The sequence below is a fragment of the Hyaena hyaena genome, unplaced genomic scaffold (genome assembly GCF_003009895.1).
Source record: "Hyaena hyaena isolate Hyena2069 unplaced genomic scaffold, ASM300989v1 scaffold_353, whole genome shotgun sequence".
In the NCBI taxonomy this organism is placed as follows: domain Eukaryota; kingdom Metazoa; phylum Chordata; class Mammalia; order Carnivora; family Hyaenidae; genus Hyaena; species Hyaena hyaena.
The window spans coordinates 1,203,955-1,226,887 of record NW_024080987.1 but is presented as its reverse complement, the minus strand read 5'-3'; the positions used below and the strand labels follow the sequence as shown (position 1 = coordinate 1,226,887).

At 35.8% G+C, this 22,933-nt stretch overlaps 1 protein-coding gene across 3 annotated transcripts in view; it reads left to right on the top strand.

Moving 5' to 3' along the window:
- Positions 1-22,933, top strand: part of UNC80 (unc-80 homolog, NALCN channel complex subunit) — a 221,428-nt gene that overhangs the window by 93,202 nt on the left and 105,293 nt on the right. For all 3 annotated transcript variants that reach the window (XM_039249973.1, XM_039249971.1, XM_039249972.1), the window contains exons 23-26: positions 6,180-6,392; positions 9,700-9,835; positions 12,984-13,117; positions 20,749-20,914. In XM_039249973.1, coding sequence (XP_039105904.1) covers positions 6,180-6,392; positions 9,700-9,835; positions 12,984-13,117; positions 20,749-20,914 — 649 coding nt within the window. The remainder of the gene's footprint in view (positions 1-6,179; positions 6,393-9,699; positions 9,836-12,983; positions 13,118-20,748; positions 20,915-22,933) is intronic.

Below are 22,933 nucleotides of genomic sequence, written 5' to 3'. Positions count from 1 at the left end.
CTATTATCTCTTCAAAGATTATATCTTTCACATTTTATCTAATCTTTACTTCTATAAATTGAAAAGGTATATGATAGATCTTATTGTTTTATCCTCTGTTTTTGACAGTTTCTTTTATATTTTTCATTTCTTTGTTTCTTTCGATCTATATCCTGAGTAAGTTGCTGAGATATTTCTTCCATTTCACATTTTCTCTTTTCAACTTTGTCCAATCCCATGGTTCTAAACCACAAAAAATTTTGCCCTAGAAGGGATGTTTGACAATGTCTGGAGGAATTTTTTATTGTCACAACCTGGTAATTGCTGCTAGAATCTCCTGGGTAGAAACAAATATGCTCGTAAATATAGTGCACCCGCCATAAAAAAAGAATTATCTGGTCCAAATGGTGATTGTGCTGAAATTTAAAACACTTGACCTAATCTATCTGTCAACCTATACATTGAGTTTTAAATTTCAACTACTACTTTTCATTTGTAGAAGTTTTATTTGAGTCTCGTTTTAAAACTGCCAGGTCAACTTTGATAACCTATTTCTTCACCATACATTTCGATATCCACATTAATCTTTCAATGTATTTGTAAAGTACAATTCTAATAACTCCTGTCTTTGTGACTTTGATTCTATATTTTGTTGTTTCTGCTCTTACTCCTGGTAGATTTTTAAATGTATTTGTTATATGAGCTTAATTTCTTGGAATTTTATGTGAGAATTCTTTAAGACCTGTATTAAAAGTAGCATTATTTAGCAGAGCAGCAATATCAGCATCATCTCTGAGCATGTTTGAAATGCAGATTTTCAGGCCCTCAACATATCTACTGAATCAGAATCTTTGAGGTGGGAACCCAAAAATCTATTTTTGTCTGTATTCCCAGTGACTCTTCTACACACTTGAGTTTGAAGATATAAGTACTAATTTAAAATATTCCTCCAGACAGGATTTCCATTTCCTTTCTCAGGTGGAAGCAGCACAAACCTAAGATCATTTTTATTTTTAAATGATCTTTTTGGTGGTCAAGGAGCATGGAAGTCATGCCCATTCTAGTGAAAACTTATACAGGAATGTGGGATTTTGATTAGGAAATTTCATAAAAGAATCTTTTTCTTTCTTTTCCTTTCTCTTTCTTTCTTTTTTTTTTTTTTTTTTTTTTTTTTTCTGTTTTACCCAGACCAGAGCCAAGTCTAGTCAGGCAAGCCTACTTCTGTGGGGTAGATCTTTTTCTAATTCATGCACTGAACTTAACTCACACATGGGATCTTGGCTTTATGTAGGAGTGAATGAACTGAATTCTCACTCTGCTTGGGCTCAGACATTTAACTTATGGACCATTGAAAACCCAGGGTCTGGCTTCTCCATAGTCAGTAGAAACCGTTAGGGTAATTATTCCTATGCCAGCTCTCACCCTATTCTCTCCCCTACCCAGAATTATACTTTCTTGTAATTTCTCCTCTCCAGCAGTTTATTATCTCATGTTAGAAGCAAAAGCAAGGGCAAAATGAAAACTTTGGAGTATATTTTATCTAGTATTTTTAGAAGTCTAAACCGAAGGAAGTTTGTTTCCACACCTAATTCATCATATTTTCAGAAACAGAAGACTTTATTTATTTTTTTACAATTCCCAAAAGTTAGTGTGATCTGAGTAACTGTTAAAATGGCTAGGCATCTAGACCATGTACTAAAATATAATGCCTGCCTCTAGTCTGATAACCGAATGACGCTAGTTGCCCGCAGCTACTGTGGAAATGAGCAAGGGCAGAGGCAGCCTGTTACTTAATGATCTCAGTCAGGCAGAGTATTCAATACAGGCTAAGCAATAAATACTGACTCACAAGCACATACCCTCTAGCAAACGAGGTTCCAATGCACATTAGGACCCACAATAACTGCTTATTCCCATTGGTTTTAAATAAATAGGTACCCTGTGCCAGCAAGAGCTTTATATTTTATTGTAAGGCAATAAAAATATTATGTAATTCCCCAGGGGCCAACATAAAATATTCAGTGTTTTAAAATAGTTAGTTCCTGTCCAGTGTTTTTTATATGAGTTTTCAGAATCAGTTAGGTTTCTTCTCACATAATAAGTTTAGATATAGTCCTTCAGGGAAAGAAATGTATTGCAATTATAACCTTCAATTAACCATCGTATCTTGGTAACAATATTTTCCAAGTCCCCAGGCAAAATAAAGCACAGCTGTTTGAATTAGTTTTCCAATTCTCTCCTTCACTTTCATAAAGGAAACATTCAATATACATAATGATCTTATTAAATGCAGGAAAAAGTGACAAAGGAAGTCAAGGAGAAGTAGCCAATCCTTTCTAGTCAGAGAATGTCAGAGAAATCCATGCTGCATAATGACATTCTTATGACATTTTGTAGCTCTAACTAAACAGATTTGTAGTCATTGCAGAGAACACCTTATATAAGAGTGAACCATGTGAAATTGTTAGTATTCAACTATTTTTGACCCTCAAACTTACAAATTCCATAAGATTTCAGTGAATATTTTAGAGTAATCTTATCCTCCCAGTTAAAATTGATTCGTGTCTTGTCCAGAACTATAAGGTTATGCAACAATTGAATTGAAGCCATTCGGTGGCATTACGAAACATACAAAGGTAATTTAGCAGACATGCTAATAAGACAGATATTGAAATATGCCTACTTCTCTTTCAGGACCACCAGTAAAAATTTTCTGTGGTATACCAGTCCTACCAAATTTTATTTAGATGTTCACCTTTGACTATGCTCTGACACTCTGGTTTTCATCCGTGCAGCGTTCTTCTGATTCATTTTTCTCCATATGTGCTGTTGTTCTCTATGATGTTCTCTATGTGTTGTTCTTCTCCATCCCTATCCATTCTGTCATGTCTCCATTCTTTGCTGCTTCTTCAGATTGCGCTGAACTGTAACAGGTAAGCTCCATCAAAAGAGGAAAAGTTGACACTTCTCTATGTCCAGGACGAATCTTTTGCCCAAGGTATTCTAGAACCCTGCCCCTAAAATCAATGCTTTCTAAACCATACTCTGAAATGAACTCATTAGTAAAATAAGTCCCCATAGCCATACCCACACCTAGAATGCCTCAAAAGCTCTTTCACACACATTGTGAAGTCAGTACTTACTGTTATGTATCTCCTACCAGGATGTACAGTAGAGTCCTTAGCTTTGTAGAGTCTTCAACAACTCCCTCAACTGTCTGTATCATGAGATCTATATTACAATACCCCCAGAAAGTGGTATTGACAGTGTCATCTTGGCTACAGTATTTCAAGCCTGCTTTCATCCACCAGATTGATAAGGATTATAATAAAAAGACAATATATGAGTTACTCTAAGTCTTCATCCCTTCATGCAGATAGTGAATTTCCAAAAGTTCCTTGCTTTTACAGTTAACATGGATCAAATTCATCAGATAACAATCAACCCTCCATTTAGTGTTGTGCTGTATAGTTAATGGGAATTATTTTCATAATGATCACAATTCCACTTCCACACTTTAGATTAGGATTTCCTGGGGCTGATAACTAGTAATATCCGGGTTTTATTGTAACTAGTTTTTGATAACAGAAAATCAAAATTCCTTTTCATTCAAATGCCCTGAGCTTTATAAGCTTTTTTTCTGAAGAAGGCAAGTCAGTATACATGAGAAAACTCATAAGGCACAATTTGGATTTTTCATTCATCTATTGTTAATCTTCTCAGTGTCATCTAAAAGTTAAGGGCAATAAAAAGATCCTCTGCCCCATATATTTGAGTTAGGTTAATTTTTGGCCTTGGTAGTCCTGAAAGAGGCAGGGTTTACAACATAATGCCACCCCAACAGTGGTTCTGTCTTCCCATCATTGAGCAATGAATCCCATTGCTTTATATTGGGAATGTGTCAAAATGTGATGGGCTGAGAATAAATTCACATGACTCACCTTGCACTCCAGGCTGCCATTCATTTTTAGAGACAGATGTTCAAGGCTTTTCCAGACACAGATGAGCACATCAGACATGTTTAGTAAAATAAATATTTAATACAAGAAAAGAGTGCAGACATTTATTCTGTATGTTATAGTACCACAATACTGATAGGTTTAATGCAGAAAGGCATTTGACCCTCTCAATCTTGTCTTTCTATTCCTGTGACCTACTACCAAATCTTGGCACCAATGCAGTGGATGATAGATTCTCATCATTAGTATCCATTTTTTATTAATGATAGGTTTCTATCATTAGTGTTCATCTTGTATTCTGCCTTTTCACATAGGTTAACTTTGCATGTAGTAGCAATACATCGTTTGTTTTGTGATATTACATTACTACATAAATGTATTTCTTATTGGAATTCTTGATGGCTTCCTTTAAGTTATGGACAATGAGAAAATGCTTAAAGGGCTAACCTACTAGAATCACTCAGTATGTTTGAGATACTGTGGTACTCAAAGAATGAAGTATCAATTCTGCCTAAGAGGAGAGACATTAAGGAAGGCTTCTTAGAGGAAGTAACTAAACTTATTCTTAAAAGTGGGAATTTACAAGATGGAAAAGGGGCTTAACAGCTCCACAGATCATGGAAACAACATGTGAAAAGGTGGAAGATGTCATATTTAAGGGACTGTAACCAGTTTGATAGAGTTAGACCATAGAGTACTTGATACAGAGATAGAAAGAGAGATGAACCAGATGAGAAAGGTTGGGCATATTTATTCATGTTATGATTGAGGTGGATGGAACCTATAATAAATTTTAAATAGAAAAATGATATGATCATATATTTGTGTTTTAGAGGGTAACATTATATGACATTAATGACCCATTTTTAAACAATGACTTTCTACATGCATTCTAGAAATCATCTTTTGTCAAGATTTATATGTGTATATATTAAGACAATGCAGATACCAAAAAGGAACTAGCATCAATTTGGGCATTGGAAAGACCTGGTACTGAATCCTGTATTCTCCTCTTCCCAGCTGTATGATTACAGAAAATTTATATCTCATTTTTAAAAACATTGAAATGAAGATATTATTTCTAGTCCAGAGGTTTGTTATTATTATTCAGAATGACAACTCATAAAATCTAATTGGCATGTAATTGATACTCTCTATATATTAGCCCCTATTTTAATATTATGGATCAATGCATTATTAAGAATATTACTGTTTGAAATGTTTAAAAGTGTTAGTTACTAATCAACTTATGGCTATCAGGTAACTCTGAGTTGATGGCCAGTATTGTGATATATTTTTTTTAATTGGCACAAGTTAGAAGGCGCATTAGTTGTTGATGTATTTCTTGTGACCTGTTGACTTTCTATGGGAATACCCCTTTATCTATCTATCTATCTATCTATCTATCATCTATCTATCTATCTTTTTAGCTTATAAAGATTTCAATAGGTAGCTGGTCCTTACTAGTTTCTGGGTATCAACTGAAAGTTGTTTCTTCTTTTATTTTTTTTCAAGCACGTCTTGACATGACAAGATGGAGCCATATTTCTCTTTTTCTGAAGAAATGCTCTGCTTTTCATTTATCAATTAAATAATTTCCTTTTTGTCAAACATTTTCGATTGAAACCATGCCTATTTAAGCAGAATTTGATCTGTTATTCATCACAAAGTAAGGGCAAACAAAGACGAACTCAACAAAATCTAATAAGCACTTCCTTTTCTTACTAGCCAAAATGCACAGGAATAGTTGTACTTCCTTGGAGTGTGCGGATGGTCATGGATAACATTATTGTTGGAACCAGATCACTGCTGAATCCCTTGATTAACATAAAACTAGCTCTAGAAATTGAATCCTGGTTTGCTTCAGGTTAACATTTTAACAAAAGATTCCTATTGAAAAACCCCTTTGAAAATTATCTCGCTCTCCTCTTCAAATCCCAGCCATCTCTTAAATATGCAAATATAAAATCATGAAATTACTGAAGATTCTTCAAAAGGGGAAGGCTAAACACAGAAATCTACTTAAAATGTCTAATTCTTCAATATGCAAATTTGCCTTCAAGGATTTACTTTCCAGAATTCCCACTACTGTTAACCATGCTACTACTGCCCTGGGAAATACGACTAACCTAAATCGAGATATGGAGACTGAAATAAACTAAGAGTGCTTAGTAATTCCCTTTAAGGTCAGCCTATTGCTCATTAATCCGACATCATTCTTTCCTCAACAACCGTCCTCAGGAAGCTCCTGTGGTAGCTAGAGCAGCTCTATTCCTGGAATGTGCCCGTTTTGTTCACCGCTGCAACCGTGGCAACTGGCCAGAGTGGATGAAAGGGCATCACGTGAATATCACCAAGAAAGGCCTTTCCAGGGGACGCTCTCCCATCGTGGGCAACAAACGGAACCAGAAGCTACAGTGGAATGCTGCCAAGCTCTTCTACCAATGGGGAGACGTGAGCTTATGATTTTCTAATATGAAAACTCAGGTGCTTGGGTGAAGTGAAGAAGTTCTATATTTATGTTTGTTTATTTGTTTGAGAGAATTTATTGTGTATCTGTTATGTACCATTCACTACAAAAAAAAAAAACTCAAAAAACCATTAACTCATTTAATCTTCTCAGTAAATCTACAAAGTTAGACATTATTTCCTCTGCCTCCTACCTTTGTCCTCTGCCTCCTTCCCCTTTATAAATGCAGACATTTCCTGAATTTATTATAGTTTTTCCTGCATAACTCCCCCAGGAATACATTTATTCCTGTCTTTATATCTGTAACCTGCATGCCAGTAGCATAGATTTCTCTATCCATAGCACTGTTCAGATCCCAGGCCAGTATTACCAGTTGAACTCCGGAGGCATTCACTAATACCCTGAAACACAATCTGACCAAAATAAAACTCTTCCTCCAATATAAATACACCCTCATCTGCAACCCTTCCTGAGCTTTCTGTTCTTATAAATGGTTAAAACCATTTCTCTAAGACGACAGGCTTTGAGCGTATTCCAACCTTCCTTCCCTTATTGATTCCACCTCTTCCTTGTCACTGATGTCCTTTTAGGTCACATCTTTATTCTTTTTCATCTGGATGACTAAAATATTTTCTGCTTTGGTCTTCTTCCCACAGTTTCCCCTCATCTGACCCATCCTACACACTGCCAATAAAATGATCTCCATATGGCAGAGCCCATCTAAAAGCAGAACACTCATACTTATCTCCCGACTTCCAGACTTGCCCCCTCTCATTCACTTTCCAAATTGCTCTCACAGTGATTAGGCTAAAATGCAAATCAGACTGTGGTTCTTACCCACTTATAATGCTCCAGTGAGCCTCCTTTTCCCTTGGGATAAAACCCAAATTGCTTAGCCTGGCATCACTGCTTTCTCCACAGCCTTTATTCAAACTATAGCAAGATTATGGATGATAAAGTCAAATGAGCTAATATATCTAGAAGAACATTTATTTCAAACCTTTGCATCTAACAGGTATTCAATAATAAGTTATTACATTAGTTTTTGAAAGCAGGATACATGGTTTGTACATTTCTAGCCAGTTAACACAGAGTCTTTTGAATGACTAAGGGTCTCCTCCATTCACACATTACCTTTTACCCTTCTTCATAATACAAAATGAGATTCGGCCTGAAGAACTATAGGATCTAGTCCCAATCTACCTTCCCAGCCTTCCTGCACATGATTTCCTCTCACTAAGTTGTGTTTCGGCCAAGTGGCTTACTTGTCAGTCTCTGAACACATCCATGCACTTCCTTGATAGATCTTTTGAAACTCTCTACCTGGAGTATCTACTCCTCCCCTTCTCCATTAGCCAAAACACCAATTCTTCAAATCTACAGCAATCTACAACAAAGAAATACTCTGTGATTCTCTGAACTGAATCTAATCTGTCCATCTCCTGAACTAATAAGATACTTTTGTCTCTTTCAATAGTTAATGTGTTATTTTGATGTATTGTTGCCTCCCCAGGAGACTAAGCTCCTTGAGGGGAAGAGCAAAAAGCAGACACCCTATATTTGAATCCCAGACCCCAGTTTGCTGAGCCACCTTGAGCAAGTCTTTCAACCTCTCCCACCTTCCCAGTTGCCAAACAGTGACCTTTCTAGATGAAGGCTTATTATCTACTAGGGCACCTTAAGCAGTAGAGCATACTGTAACAATTTATTCAACTCTATGTTTTATGTAATACCTAACAAATTACTTAATAAATATTTGATGAATGAAGAAAGGAACAAACCTATCCCCAAGGCATTTTTCTAGCCTTGGAAGAGACACAGAGCTCTAAATTATTATATGACAATTAGTATTTCCCACACAAGTTCCTTTTCTGAGCAACTCTTTAAGCTTTATGAACTTTGGATTTAACTTAGATTCCTTGGTGTCAACATCCTGGAAGATCGATGTAGGCTTTTCCCCTTTGACTCTCACCATTAAGTTTGTTGACTCCATTCCAGACTCATAATTGCATGTCTCCTTCTTTAGAGAGAATCTCCAAAACAGTAGCATCAGGACAAGGCTTTTTATTGAGGTAGTAGATTTTGGTTTTATGTTTTGTTTTGTTTGCTTAAAACTTCTCAGGTTAGTGACTAAACTTTTAGGATGCCTTGATACCTTTTTACAATGCTTTCTTTCTCATTGATATGGTTTTTGTTACTTGTCACTTAATTCCAGAGTTTAAGGAGAGCTTTTTCTTTCTAGATAGCCAAGACATTCAAACAACTTGTGCTTTTATTTAAAGATTTTGGGACATCTTTTGTCCATTTCTAGTACTTTGTCTAATTTCTTGCATGCCCAGAATTTAGCAACCTTTCTAAATATTTGAAAGAAGTAATACTGGAAGGAAGAAGAAAATAAGTTGGGATTTTGTTCCTAGTAATGCACAGCCTGTCAAGCCCCAAGTTCAGTGCTCATTTTAGCTTTTGACTCTCCTTCCTAAGCATGTGTCTCTTCTTTCATTGTACACCATAAGTAATTGGAATATAAAAAAGAATTAGATAGAGGTGGTGTATTTTGTCTCTTCTTTTGGAAAATTCCTTTTGGTAAATCAGACAATAGTCCATGATGATTCAGAAGAACAGATAGCAAGTATTGGTTCCATGTTGATGTTGGATACTCTACCAAAGGAATAGTTAGTGTTTCTTGCTCATTCATAGAGTATCATGGAGTGGGAGAACAAAGTCTATAAAAAAAAACCATTACTTATGTACATAATGGCAGATATAAATAAAATTGCTGTACTAGAATTCATGCCAACCTCCAAACTCATTAGCATGGCAGTGACATTCTCATAAAATAGCATAATCAGAAGAAGCACTCTGAGGAACTGAGAGTTCTTATTTTTTTTACTACAACAAAATCTTCCATTAAAAACAACTTCATAGTCCCTTACATGAGATCTGTAAAATAAATAACCTTCACATAAGTGGAAATATATTCAGAAAAAATTTTGCATGAGAACACAAAGTTTTTGTTCCAATTCCTACAAGTCTTCAGACTAAATGATCTTGGATATAGTGTCAATGCCATCCACCCTTGAGCTTCTACATAAGGAAACATGGTGAGTACAACACTGTGGCATATAGAGAAGGCTTATGCCATATGTATTAGCATCAGTTTCTTTGTTTAATGTGCACTATGAGATGATACATACCTTCCCATTAACAGTTGCTTATGGCCTCTGTAATGTGAAAGGCTATTTTTCAGTCTGACATCCTTTATGCTGTTTCACTCTTTTTCTCCCATGGTAGGCAATTGGCATCCGGTTGAATGAGCTGTGCCATGGGGAAAGTGAGAGCCCCGCCAACCTGCTGGGTCTCATTTATGATGAGGAAACCAAGAGGAGACTGAGAAAGGAGGATGAGGAGGAAGACTTTTTAGATGACAGTAAGGAGACTCCCTTTACTACAAGAACCCTTGCTTGTAAGAATCTTTGCTTTAGGAGCACTTAATATTTCTCTTTCTTCTTTCATATTCTTACCACCTTCCCATGTCTCCCCACTGCTCCTTTTCCCTTATTCCCTGTGCATGGATGTAACGCATGTGCATAAAGCCACACAAAGAGAGGGCAAGAACCAGAAAGAGAAGACCATAGACAGAGACAAGGAGTTGCAGCCAATACAGCACATCCAATGCTTTGTAATCTGTGATTCTTACTATTATACAAAGATTAGTATTAGGCCTCTCTGAGAAAATATAGTTGTGGAAAATTACTGACCCCAAAGAGATTTGCCCAGGTTTTGCATTTTGTTATTGCTCTTGGAGATTAAAAAAAATAGACCAAATAAAATTGAAAATGAAATGCTTCCCAAATCATTAAAATAGTGAATTATTTAATTATAGTTTTTAACATGAATTTGAAATATTAAATAAACAATTCAGAGTTTTAGAACAGAGTTTAGAACTGTTACAGAGCCTGCTGCACTGTACTTCTTTGTTAAAATTAGAAATGAGTCCCACCATGGGAGATTAGAGACAAAGAGATTCCTGTACACTTCTCTTCAACACCATTTTGTGCATATGTGTGTTGTATACCATACAAGCTTATTGCATATGTGTACTACTACCTAAATAAAATTTCTAAATGGTTATGGAATTAGTGACATTATCTGATGAAGAAAATGATACCTCTTCCTCTTGCCTTTCCCCAGTGGTTTGAAATTCTAACTCCCTGATTATATGTTAGACTGTTGTTAGTTAAGAGATGCCAAGATGACTTCCTCTTTCTAGTCATAAAATGTAAACATTTCATGTTAGGGTGTAACGTTGAACAAAATTAAATAAAAATCAAAGAAAATTTATTGTCTTCTTTTCCACTTTTATCAAGGATTTTCTTTGCAAATTGTTTCATCATTTTTCCCTTTCTCAGCCTTTATTATATCAGAGCAAATTTTCTTGACTTAGCTGCTGACAAACCACCAAATTCTGACATCAGTCTTTCAGCCTACCAAGTGAACATTGGCCCCCAACGATTCCCTTAAGTTCACAGGAGTCTAGACTGTCCTAGAATGCCTCTGGAAAATTGAATGGAAAATGGAATTGGGTCTGACCCTAGGACTATTTGAGGACTATCTAGCAATCACAGAAACTAGTGAAGAGCTGCCAAAAGACATCTCCAGACTGCCCTGGATCTCCTAAGGATCCTTCAGACAGAGATGAGCTAAAGTACCATTAGATGGATGCATCCTCACAGTCCAAAATGAACTTTAATCTCCACGAGACCACATAAGTGTCATTTACCCATATGTTATGCCTGGTACTTTGGTTTTTTGATAAGAGCATGTAGGACTCAATCCTTGTTCATTTTAACAGAAGATTTCAGATGATAGTTACAAGACAACCTGGACTAAGACCAAGTTCACTGTTTACAGGATTAACAAGGAGAATCTGGATGATAACCTCGGGACAAGATCCAGAAGTTTATACTGAATATTTGGCATTTGATCACTATTTAAAAACTATTGCACATCCAGACAATTTCTAGAGTTATGTATCTTCTCCATTGAATAGAAGATTGAAATGTCTGGTTTAGTTCTGCTTTCTTGTCAGTACATAGTTCATCTTGCATTTAAAAGGTAATTATAGCTCAGGTGCCTGGGTGGCTCAGTCAGTTAAGTGTCTGACTCTTGACCTTGTCTCAGGTCATGAGTTCATGGTTTTTAAGATCAAGCCCTGTGTCAGTCTCTGTGCTGACAGGATGAGCCTGCTCGGGACTCTCTTTCTCCCTCTCTCTGTGTCCCTTCTCCTCTAGCCCACATGTCCTCTCCTTCTCTCACTAAATAAATAAATAAATAAATAAATAAATAAATAAATAAAACATAATAAATAAATAAATAAGCAAGCTTTAAAAAAATAAATAAAAGATAATTATGGCTCAAGTAAGTATTCATCTAGAAATTCCAGAGGATTTTATCTCTTCAGTTCTTAACAAGAGGCAATGTCTACAGTCACATGCTATCTCTGGAGAAAAAGTAATGGTTTTCACAAGGAAATCAGATATCTTCAGAAAGAACATAATTTCCACCCTCTTTCAACATAAGCCATAACATATATATGCTATTCGATTAAGAAAGCCTAATACACAGGAGATATTTTAGAAAGATATTTAGGAATGTTGATCTATAGTTATGATTGCTTGATCCCTTGATTCAAATAGATAACTCTCTTCTTTGTTTTATGAGAAGCAGAACTTGACATTACTCTGCTCTTCTTTTCTGAATGCTGATAAGTAATCAGTATATTTCTGTAGGATTAGTGATGACATGTATCTGAAAACCAATCCTCAGAATTTTGAAAATCTCTATGGTGTTGCCTTGGCCATTATCTGCCTTTACAGCAAAATCCATTATTAGTTCTGTGATAGAGGCAACATTTTACTCATTAAAAGACTGATATTCTTCAGAACAAAGGAGAATATTTCGATACTTCTAGTGTAGCAATGCTTCAATATGATAGGCCAACTTGTATTAAGTGTAAGATACAGATGATCAAGTATGTTTTGTCTACACTGCAGAAACACCTCTGGGCTAACCTGGAAGCAACATCGCTGCCCCCAAGATAGATGGCTCTCAAAGAATAAACTGGAAGATTTTTATAGTCCCAAAAGTAGTTCACTGCCTTGTACATAGTCTAAATCTGACTACACTAACAATGTGAAAATCTTACAAGACTGGTTTCCATTTCTGTTTTTGTTAAAAGGCTTTCTAGTTTAGTGGACTGTGTTTTGTTATGCTATGAGTCTTAAAGAAAATAATTTAGTTCTTATTGATTGACATTTTAATACAAAGTAACTCATTATAGAATTACAAAATGGAAGGAGAAAGAGGTATATGGTAATGCAGATTATGCTAAAGGGAACAGGTGAATTGAACATGTATAGGTGACATTCTCATATGCAATTTCATTTTGGACATGAATAGGTGACATTCTCATATGCAATTTGATTTTACACATATGTAGCTTTGTCCATCAACCCGTGCCTCTCTGCATGTTTTATTGGTTTGTTTACTTATGAAGGAACTCTTTCATTCCATAGGTACTGTGAACCCCTCTAAATGTGGCTGCCCCTTTGCCTTGAAGATGGCGGCGTGCCAGCTTCTCCTGGAGATTACCACCTTCCTGCGAGAAACCTTTTCTTGTCTGCCCAGACCACGCACTGAGCCTCTGGTGGTAAGTAAAGTATACATGCTAATAATCAGGTTACTTGGAGAGGCCAGACATGTGGCTAGGTTTTGAGTATCCACAATTTCCTCAAATGCCCAATGGCCAAATGTATCATATAACATAAAAGTTCAACCAAGGGATTTTCATATATAAAAAGAAAATACCATTTTTTCTATTACAAAGAAAATAATAATAATTCTGAAACTGATCTTGAAATCACTGAGGATAACAGCACTGGGTACAACATGGTATTGATCACTGTCAGTTATGCTGGGAATGTCTAATACAATAAGAGGCTATAAAGCAACCCAAGTGTTTGTTTGAGATCTTAAGGACTGCATCTGGGAGACAAAGGGTCCATGGAAATGGAATGTGTGCTCCAAACTCGAATTGTGAGTGGGCTTATAAAGGCAAAAGCCACAGGGTTACATAACTTGTTTAAAAGACTTGTATATGATTGGTCCTGGAAGAGTGTAAGCTATGTAATACAGGATTGGCTGTTTTGCTAACAGGTGTTACATTATCTCTATTTTAACTCAAAGTAGAAGGGTGTGTTCCAGGAGGTGGCAGAGTTGCAGCTGACAAGTGACAATTGACAAAAGCAAAAACTTCATGGAGATTGTGAGGATTAAAACAGAAGACATACACAGGCCCTACTTCCTCAATATCCTTTGGTCTCTATTTTGAATGACTCTCTTACTTCATTTTGAATCTTCTTTCACAAGCCCTTAACTTCCTTTGCCCCGCAAACTATGAGGAGTTTTATGACCAGCATTCTCCAGAAACCACTGACAGAATATTTTTGTCATAAAAAAAATCTAACTGCTCACAAATCCATATAGAAATGCACTTCCAAAGAGTTTCCTCATTTAAGTCATGGGAAAAATGATTTATGTCAGTATTTAGCATGTAGACATCTCTAAACATATACTTTTATTCCTGCACTACTTCTTATGGATCTGAATAGGCAGAAGAAGACTACACACACACGCATGCACACACACACATACATACCCCTGTACCACCAGGACCTGATTTATTTAGCAGAGTATACCAACACTCTGCAAGTGCCAGGAGTCTTCACAGAATGTGTGGGATGGCCACACGTCAGAGCCGATTTTCCCTGGCCCTTAATCCTCTAATAGGCACCAAGTTTCCAATGGCTCTTTTATTACAGGCACCACCCGGCCAAAGCTGAGAAACCAGACAAATTCCTTTTTTTTTTTTAACACAAGACTTAGACGACTCTACCAGAAAAAATTGTTACACAATCCACGCACTTCTTTTTTAGCCAGTTTTACACTCCACCAGCTCTCCTCCGTTTTTGATCATACTCGGCATGAACAAGGCCATACCTCAATCCCTGGGAGAAAATAAAAGAATCGGTGCTATTACTTCGGAGCACTGCATCTACCTCTGGTTTTCCAACGTCTGGAAGACCTGTTTCCTTACTCTCTTAAACAGAAAATGGATATTTTCACATTGGAAACATTTATGGGTAAAATGTATGTTTTCAAGAGAAACATACCAGTAATGGACTGCAAAACTATGTTATTTGAATGTCAGAAAGGAAAGTTTACTGCCCTGATTTCATTTCCTATTAACCTGGACCTTTAATTTACTGAATGTCACCTCTACTATTATACTGAGACTTCTCTTCAAAATCATATCAAGGCCAGCACATGTGTTTAAAGCTAAGTGGGATGAAATATCTGATCTGTAAGGCCTCTAATAGTGTTATTTTTTCAACATTCTAATTATACTGAAGCCTTCATAAAAGCATGGTGATACATCTACTTTTCATTTTTCAAATTTTTATTGGTCACAATTTAGACTCATTTTGATTTTTCAAAATAAGAATCTTAAAGTTTGACTCAGTTATTTTTGTTCTCCCTTTCAACTCAATGAATCTATAGTTTTGTATCCTTAATCATCATAACAAGTTTCATTTTTAAAAAATCAACCAAACTTGTTAAAAATTACGGTATAATCAACTGACAGACTAGTAGAAAATGGTAAGAAATTAAGCTAAATAATCCTTTAGTCATTCAGTCAATGAGAGGAAAGTTTTCACTGCTAATTACCCTTAACAAGGTCTCAGATTTCTTTTGTTCATTACACTAGGATTTTCATTGTTGGTTTATGTATTATGTTGGGATGTGACCTTTATAAAATAAATGGGAAGAAGCTTTTTCTCCTGTTTAATCTAACAATAGTTGATAGTAAACAAAATAAAGCAAAATACCTCTCAAGTTATATTCCAACCTACTATAAAGAAAACAGTATGATAAAAATTGTTTTAGCAACACAGAAGCTGTAAATGCTTGAAACTGTACTAAAGACTGAGTATAACAGTGTATGTTATACCCTCAAAATGAAATATTATAAAGTTTTAACAAAACATTTCCTGCAAGAGTATTTATGGATCTTCAGAAAATTTTTTTAATTCAGTAACATTTTTAATAAGAGTAAAAAAAAAAAACCCAACCACCCTAATGTATGAAATAATGAAAGTATAAGGTAGTAAAGTAATCATATAAGAAGCTATGGATATTCTAGAAACTGACGCTTGAGGATGGTAGAAAATCAGGGACATAAACTTTCTATCAAGAAATAAAGTCTTTTTGACAGAAATTGCCAAAAGACCCTTTCCAAAATGGTTGAGATTTTCATGCAAAATATTTATTTGAATAAGTCCTAGTTATACCCAAAGTGTTGAAAAGTAAGCAAAAGAACCTAAAGTACAATAATTAATATAGAAGTTAATTAGTTTACCCACAGTTGTTTCTTGGATAGAGTAGGAAATCCCAGGAGGCCACCCACTGGATTGGTGGGGGCATAGAGTTGAAAAAAAAATAAAGACAAAATGACATCAAATGCTGTTAAAAATTAATTAAAATATATTTTTACCAACTTAACAATTTTTCTCAGATCCCTAGATACAACTTAAATAATGTTTTTTTTTTCTTAATTAAATTTCTGGTAGCATTTTTATTTGTTTTTTCATAAGCAATACTAATAAATAATGTTTTTTTAAAAGAAAAAATAGCAGGGGCGCCTGGGTGGCTCAGTCGGTTGAGCATCCGACTTCGGCTCAGGTCATGATCTCACGGTTCATGGGTTCAGGCCCCGCGTCGGGCTCTGTGCTGACAGCCAGCTCAGAGCCTGGAGCCTGCTTCAGATTCTGTGTCTCCCTCTCTCTCTGACCCTCCTCTGCTCACACTGTCTCTCTCTCTCTCAGAAAGAAATAAAAAAAACATTTAAAAAATGAAAAAGAAAAAGTAGCATTATTATAAGATTTATAATTTAAAATAGCATAATAAAAAATTTTTAGATATTAATTTCCAAACAATATTGAGAACAATAAAGAAATCATTTTTAAATAGAGAATTTTGTTTGTAAAACCGCTGGTCTATTCAAGTGTTTACCAATTGATTAGTGAAACCAATAACCACTGGCCGAGCAACATGAATTCAAACAAGTAATTCCTGTACAATGAATAGATGAGTCCACAATAATAAAGTAAAAATCAGTAAGGGAGTCTTTGGTCTACACTAATTCATTAGAGAAAGTGACATATTGGATGCTTTTGTGCAGGATTGTGCTAGAGGCTGTGCCAAATGTAATGATGGAATTTAACAAATTGGGTTATGAAAAATATAAAAATATACTGCTGGATTCCAAATGTTCCTAAAGTTAAAAAAATCAGAAGCAAAACACAATTCACATATACAAAGGCTAACTACAGATATTTATTGAGAGTAAGACTATGAACAAGATGGTGCAATAGTTACAGGAAAGGGAATAGGAGACACAGAGATAATTATAGTGAAACAGGAGAACCAACATATAAAAAATTATTCTTGATATAAAATATATGACTGGCCATGAAAAGGGGGCAGAGGGACATGGTTGGCCATGGAAGGGGCTGGGAGACCTGAAGAACATTTCTTTCTTTCTTTCTTCCTTTCCTTTCCTTTCCTTTCCTTTCCTTTCCCTTTCCCTTTCCCTTTCCCTTTCCCTTTCCCTTTCCCTTTCCCTTCTTTCCCTTTCCCTTTCTTTCTTTCCTGCAAATCTTAGCTATTTTATTTTTTTGAACTAAATTCCCAGTTTTGCTTATTTATTTTTAAAATTTTTTAATTATTTTTTTACAAATAGTTTATTGTCAAGTTGGTTTCCATATAACACCCAGTGCTCAGTCCCACAAGTGCCCTCCTCCATGCCCATCTCCCTCCTCCCCCCCCATCAGTCCTCAGTTTGTTCTTAGCATTCAAGAGTCTCTCATGATTTGCCTCTCTCCTTCTCCCCCACTATTTCCGCCCTTCTTCTCCCCCATGGTCATCCGTTAAGTTCCTCCTAATCCTCCTATACATGCAAACATATGGCATCTGTCCTTCTCTTCCTGACTTATTTTGCTCAGCATAACACCCTCAAGGTCCATCCATGTTGCTACACATGGCCAGATTTCATTGTTTCTCATTGCCATGTAGTATTCCATCATATAGATAAACCACATCTTCTTGATCCATTCGTCAGTTGATGGACACTTAGGCTCATTCCATGTTTTGGCTATTGTTGAGAGTGCTGCTATGAACATTGGGGTACATGTGCTCCTATGCATCAGCACTCCTGTATCCCTTGGGTGAATTCCTAGCCGTGCTATTGCTGGGTCATAGGGGAGTTCTATTGTTACTTTTTTGAGGAAGCTCCACACTGTTTTCCAGAGGGGCTGCACCAGTTGACATTCCCACCAACAGTGTAAGAGGGTGCCTGTTTCTCTACAACCTCGTCAGCATCTAGAGTCTTCTGATTTGCTCATTTTAGCCACTCTGACTGGCGTGAGGTGGTATCTCAGTGTGGTTTTGATTTGTATTTCCCTGATGAGGAGGGATGCTGAGCATCGTTTCATGGGTCTGTTGGCCATCTGGTCCTCTTTGGAGAAATGTCTGTTCATATCTTATGCCCATTTCTTCATTGGGTTGTTTTTTTTTTGGGTATGGAGTTTGGTGAGTTCCTTATAGATTTTGGATATTAACCCTTTATCTGATATGTCATTTGCAACTATCTTTTCCCATTCCGTCAGTTGCCTATTAGTTTTCTGGGTTGTTTCCTTTGCCATGCAGAAGCATTTAATCTTGATGAGGTCCCAATAGTTCATTTTTGCCCTTGATTCTTTTGCTTTTGGGGACGTGTCAAGTAAGAAATTGCTGCGGTGGAGGTCAGGGAGGTTGTTTCCTGCTTTCTCCTCTAGGGTTTTGATGGTTTCCTGTTTCACATTCAGGTCCTTTATCCATTTTGAGTTTATTTTTGTGTATGGTGTGAGAAAATGGTCTAGTTTCATTCTTCTGCATGTTGCTGTCCAGTTCTCCCAACACCATCTGTTAAAGAGGCTATCATTTTTCCATTGGATACTCTTTCCAGCTTTGTCAAAGATTAGTTGGCTGTGTACTTTTGGGTCCAATTCTGAGTTCTCAATTTTATTCCATTGGTTTATATGTCTGTTTTTGTGCCAATACCATACTGTCTTAATGATGACAGCTTTGTAGTAGAGGCTAAAGTCTGGGATGGTGATGTCTCCTGTTTCAGTTTTCTTCTTCAATATTACTTTGGCTATTCAGGGTCTTTTGTGGTTCCATACAAATTTGAGGATAGTTTATTCTAGTTTTGAGAAGTATGCTGGTGCAGTTTTGATTGGGATTGCACTGAATGTATAGATTGCTTTGGGTAGTAATGGCATTTTAACTATATTCTTCCAATCCACGAGCATGGAATGTTTTTCCATTTCTTTGTGTCTTCTGAAGAACATTTCTATAGGAGGTCACATTTGAATGTAGCTTTGAAAGATAGATGGGATTTGAAAAGTGGATAAAGAATCAGAGTTGTTATATTACTTTTTGTCCTAGGTAAGAAATTTATCTAAGTTTGGCTAACAAATTTGAAAATATATTAGGTTTTCCACTTGTTTTCTAAAAGGGATTAATTTCAGGGAAGCAATTATATTCCTAGAATATTTTTTTAAAAATGCTAAATAGACTATGTAGTCCCTTTATTTTTCTAGATGTGGTCTAATTTTCTAGGTACTGAAACGTAACTTCTGTTCTTAATCAAATAGAAAAGAAGGAACAACATGTAGAGTCTAAAGTTTCACTTATTAATAGCAATTAAGAGCATTAGATTTTAATCTTGGTGGAAACTAGGTTTTTAAATTTTTTTTTGTTTTCCATATCTAGTTGAATCTGAGAACTTACATCATATTTGGGGAGAAATGCTCTATAGAAATAAAATTAGCATTTTACATAGTTTTCCTTTATTACTTCCTCCAAGAGTGTTTTACAGTTAACAATTAAATACGAAAGTCTCCAATCACAGAACAGGTCAAATTTTCAATTGGGGGGCCTCATTGACAAAACTCCTAGCAAATATTTTCCTTCCCCAAGGCTTACTTCAGTGTACCAACTCATTCTGTTCATAAGCAGATAGTCATGGAACCCCTTTTATCCTGAGGTCTTTCTGGATACGAGTGAAAAATATCTCCAATGCCTGATAGTATTTTGAGACTCTGGCCCACACATAGAGATTTCTTAAGCCTGGAATGCCTTTTTCCATTTGTTTGCTTAGCCAGCTTTCTCAGGACAAAACTCCAACATTACCTCTTTATTCATTTTCTATTTCTGTAGAAATTTATCTGTTTAAAAAAGGGCAACCATTGTATCTTATATTTCTGGAAATCTGAAGTCTGACTTGGGTCTTACTGGGCTAGAGTCAAGGTGTTAAGAGAGCTGCAGCGCTTTCTAGGATTCTAGAAAAGACTCTTTCCTTGCCTTTTTTCCATCTTCTTGGGCAACCCACATTGCTTGGCTCATGGTCCCCTTTTCCATCTTCAAAGCCAGTAATTTGGCATCTTTCTCATTCTTCTTCCATAGTTATATCCTCTTTTGACCACAGCCTGGAAAAGCTTTCTGCTTTTAGGGATTTGTGTGATTAGGCCAGGCCCACTTGGCTAATTCAGGATAACTTCCCATCTCAAGTTCTTTACCTAAATCCACACGCACAAATTTCCTATTGCAATGTAAGGTAACATATTTACCTCTTCCAAGGATTAAGGCATAGACATCTTTGGAGATCCATTATGCTGCATCCAAGTCTGATTTCTAAGTTCCTACTCAGTCTCTGAGTCTGTGAATTTATCTTGTGTTTACCTACTCAGTCTCTTTCTCAAGATCTTGAGTTCCTTTAGGGCAAGAACAATTTATTATTTATCCCCCAGTACATAACACATTCATACTCAGTACATTTAGTGCATAATTATTTAATAAACAGATAAGTGCCAAAGATGCAGTCTAAACTGTGGACAAAGTGTTAGAAGGTGAGAAAGCTAATTCTAGATTTGAAACAAAGTCTGTGCTTTTTGAAGATAAAACTTGAGGAAAAGGAGAAAACTATGAGTTAGAGAAAATTATTTTTTAATTCAAGAAACATTTTTATTGGCCACAATCTGAAATTGGCATTAGATAAAGAAGAATTTGGCTCTGTGCAAATTCAGCTGTGTGCAATTCAAAATGGAGGGAGGTTTGCCACGAGACCAATGTAGTGCTGAGGAGATGCCAGTATTCATGTACTCCTCACTAACATGGCAGGACTTGGAGAGCTGCAGACTTCGTTTGGATCCTGAGTTGGACCGGCACAGATATGAGAGGAAGATCAGCTTTGCTGGTGTCCTGGATGAAAATGAAGACTCAAAAGATTCCCTCCACAGTAGTAGCCACACCCTCAAATCAGATGCAGGTGCTGAGGAGAAGAAAGGTATGGAAAGCAAGAATTATTTTTCATGCTTCTGTGTTTCTCATAGGATATTTGACCTGGGTTCTAAACCACAGAATTGTGCACCCAAAATCCACAACTGTTGGCTTCGTACAGTACTGTGTCCACTTAATGAGGTAGGAAACCATGCTAGTTAGCAGTTGGTCTCCATAGTCTGAGAAGTTCAGGTTGTAATTCCAGCTCAGCAACTCTCAATATCCCACTGATGCCACCAGAGAGTTGTCAGATAAACCACTATTTCATGTACCAATAAGGAAGAAACAATACTTCCAATTCATCCCTTATGCAATACTTTCTTACTTAGTGTTTTATTCTTAATGAAGGACTTTCAGACTTAATTAGATGTCAATTTTTATTATCAATATATATCATTCTTGTGCAGCCAAAAAAAGGAGAGGAAAGTATAAATAGAATAAATGAGTTAAACTCTTTCTAAACTATCTTCAATTCCGGGTTCAAATTTCGTAATCACTTTTCAACTCAGAATTGTCAGTGTCCATGTTTTTCTATATGATAATGTCCTCTGTGTCATTGGAATATTAGTAATACATCATTTCTTAAATGATCTGTAAAAGAAGTAAAGTGTTGGTGCTAGGTTGAGCCAACATGCTCTTGTACAAAGGTAGCCTACCCTCATACTCAGTACCTGCTTCAAGAATGTTGCCAAACACATCTGATTTATCACTCCTTCAGCCAACTACCACTTGACTCCTTGGTGTTAAAAGACACCATTTTGTTGCTGGTGCTTTAGACACATGGACGTAAGCAATAACAAATGTGTCATAACTGCTACTGGCACTAGTGATCTTATGATGGCCTCAATTGTAACACAAATATGCACTTTAAATGGTAAAATATAACAACCAGCTGTATGACCTTGTCCAAGTTACTGACCTTCTAAGCCATAGTTTTCCGCTCTGTAAAATTAGGTTACTGACACCAAACACATTGTGATATTGAAAGCTTTGAATGAGACAATGTAAGCAAAGTACCTGGTACCTAATTGGTATAAAATAAATAATGCTGTCACTGTTGTGGGTTTTATTAATATCATGAGTGTATAGACTAGAACCCATGCAGAAAATCCTAAATATAAGCTAAATGTTACCAAGTTTTAAGTTGCTTTCAAGAGCTTCTTAAACTGTTAACTTCTCTGATTTTGCTACATCTCCTTTTATTTTGCTATTTCTTAAACTCTACCACCCTTCAGAGTTTTTCTAATGAATTTCAGTTAAAAGAATATCAGTACATTTGTTAAGAGCCAGACATGATTTTATGCATTTATGTATTTTCTGGTATCCTATAGACAATGACTCAATAAATGTCAGATAACTGAAGGAATGAATGATTCTAGGAAGGAATAGCGCTGGAGAGAGAAAACAGAAAATCTTTAAAATCTTCAAAGGAATGGATATACACTGGAAAAATATGTTTAATATTTTAAGATCAGATTGTTGTCATGACACCTTAACATGCAAATACTTATTGTATAGAATTTATGGTCAACCAAGAATTTACTAGCCAAGTCTTAAGCAATTTTTGAGCATAAAGGAGTATCAAGTCAATATCTTTTTCTATTATTACTTTTTCAGATAATGATAACTGCATATGATAAAAAACTTACATTTTTAAAGTTATCCCAAGGGTATTTTTTTTTTGCCTACTCAAAGTTATTATGCTAATTATTACTTAACATAGCTGAAATAAATATTCTAAATATGGACATGGTTAAACTTGAAGAGAATAAATTCTACACCATTAAAAAAACTAAAACATCAACTTAATCTTAAAGAACATTTTAATTTCATGATTATCACTTATATAAATTTCCTCTGATGTTCAAAACTGCAAATGCTTAATATTGTTTTCTCCTCATAGAATAGCTACATTAATATATGAATGTTGTTTAAGAAGTGACCAGAAAACTGAAACTATAAATAAAACAAGAACATATTCATAAAATGTCCTTTACTGGTTGGCAAAATCTTCTTGAAGATTCGT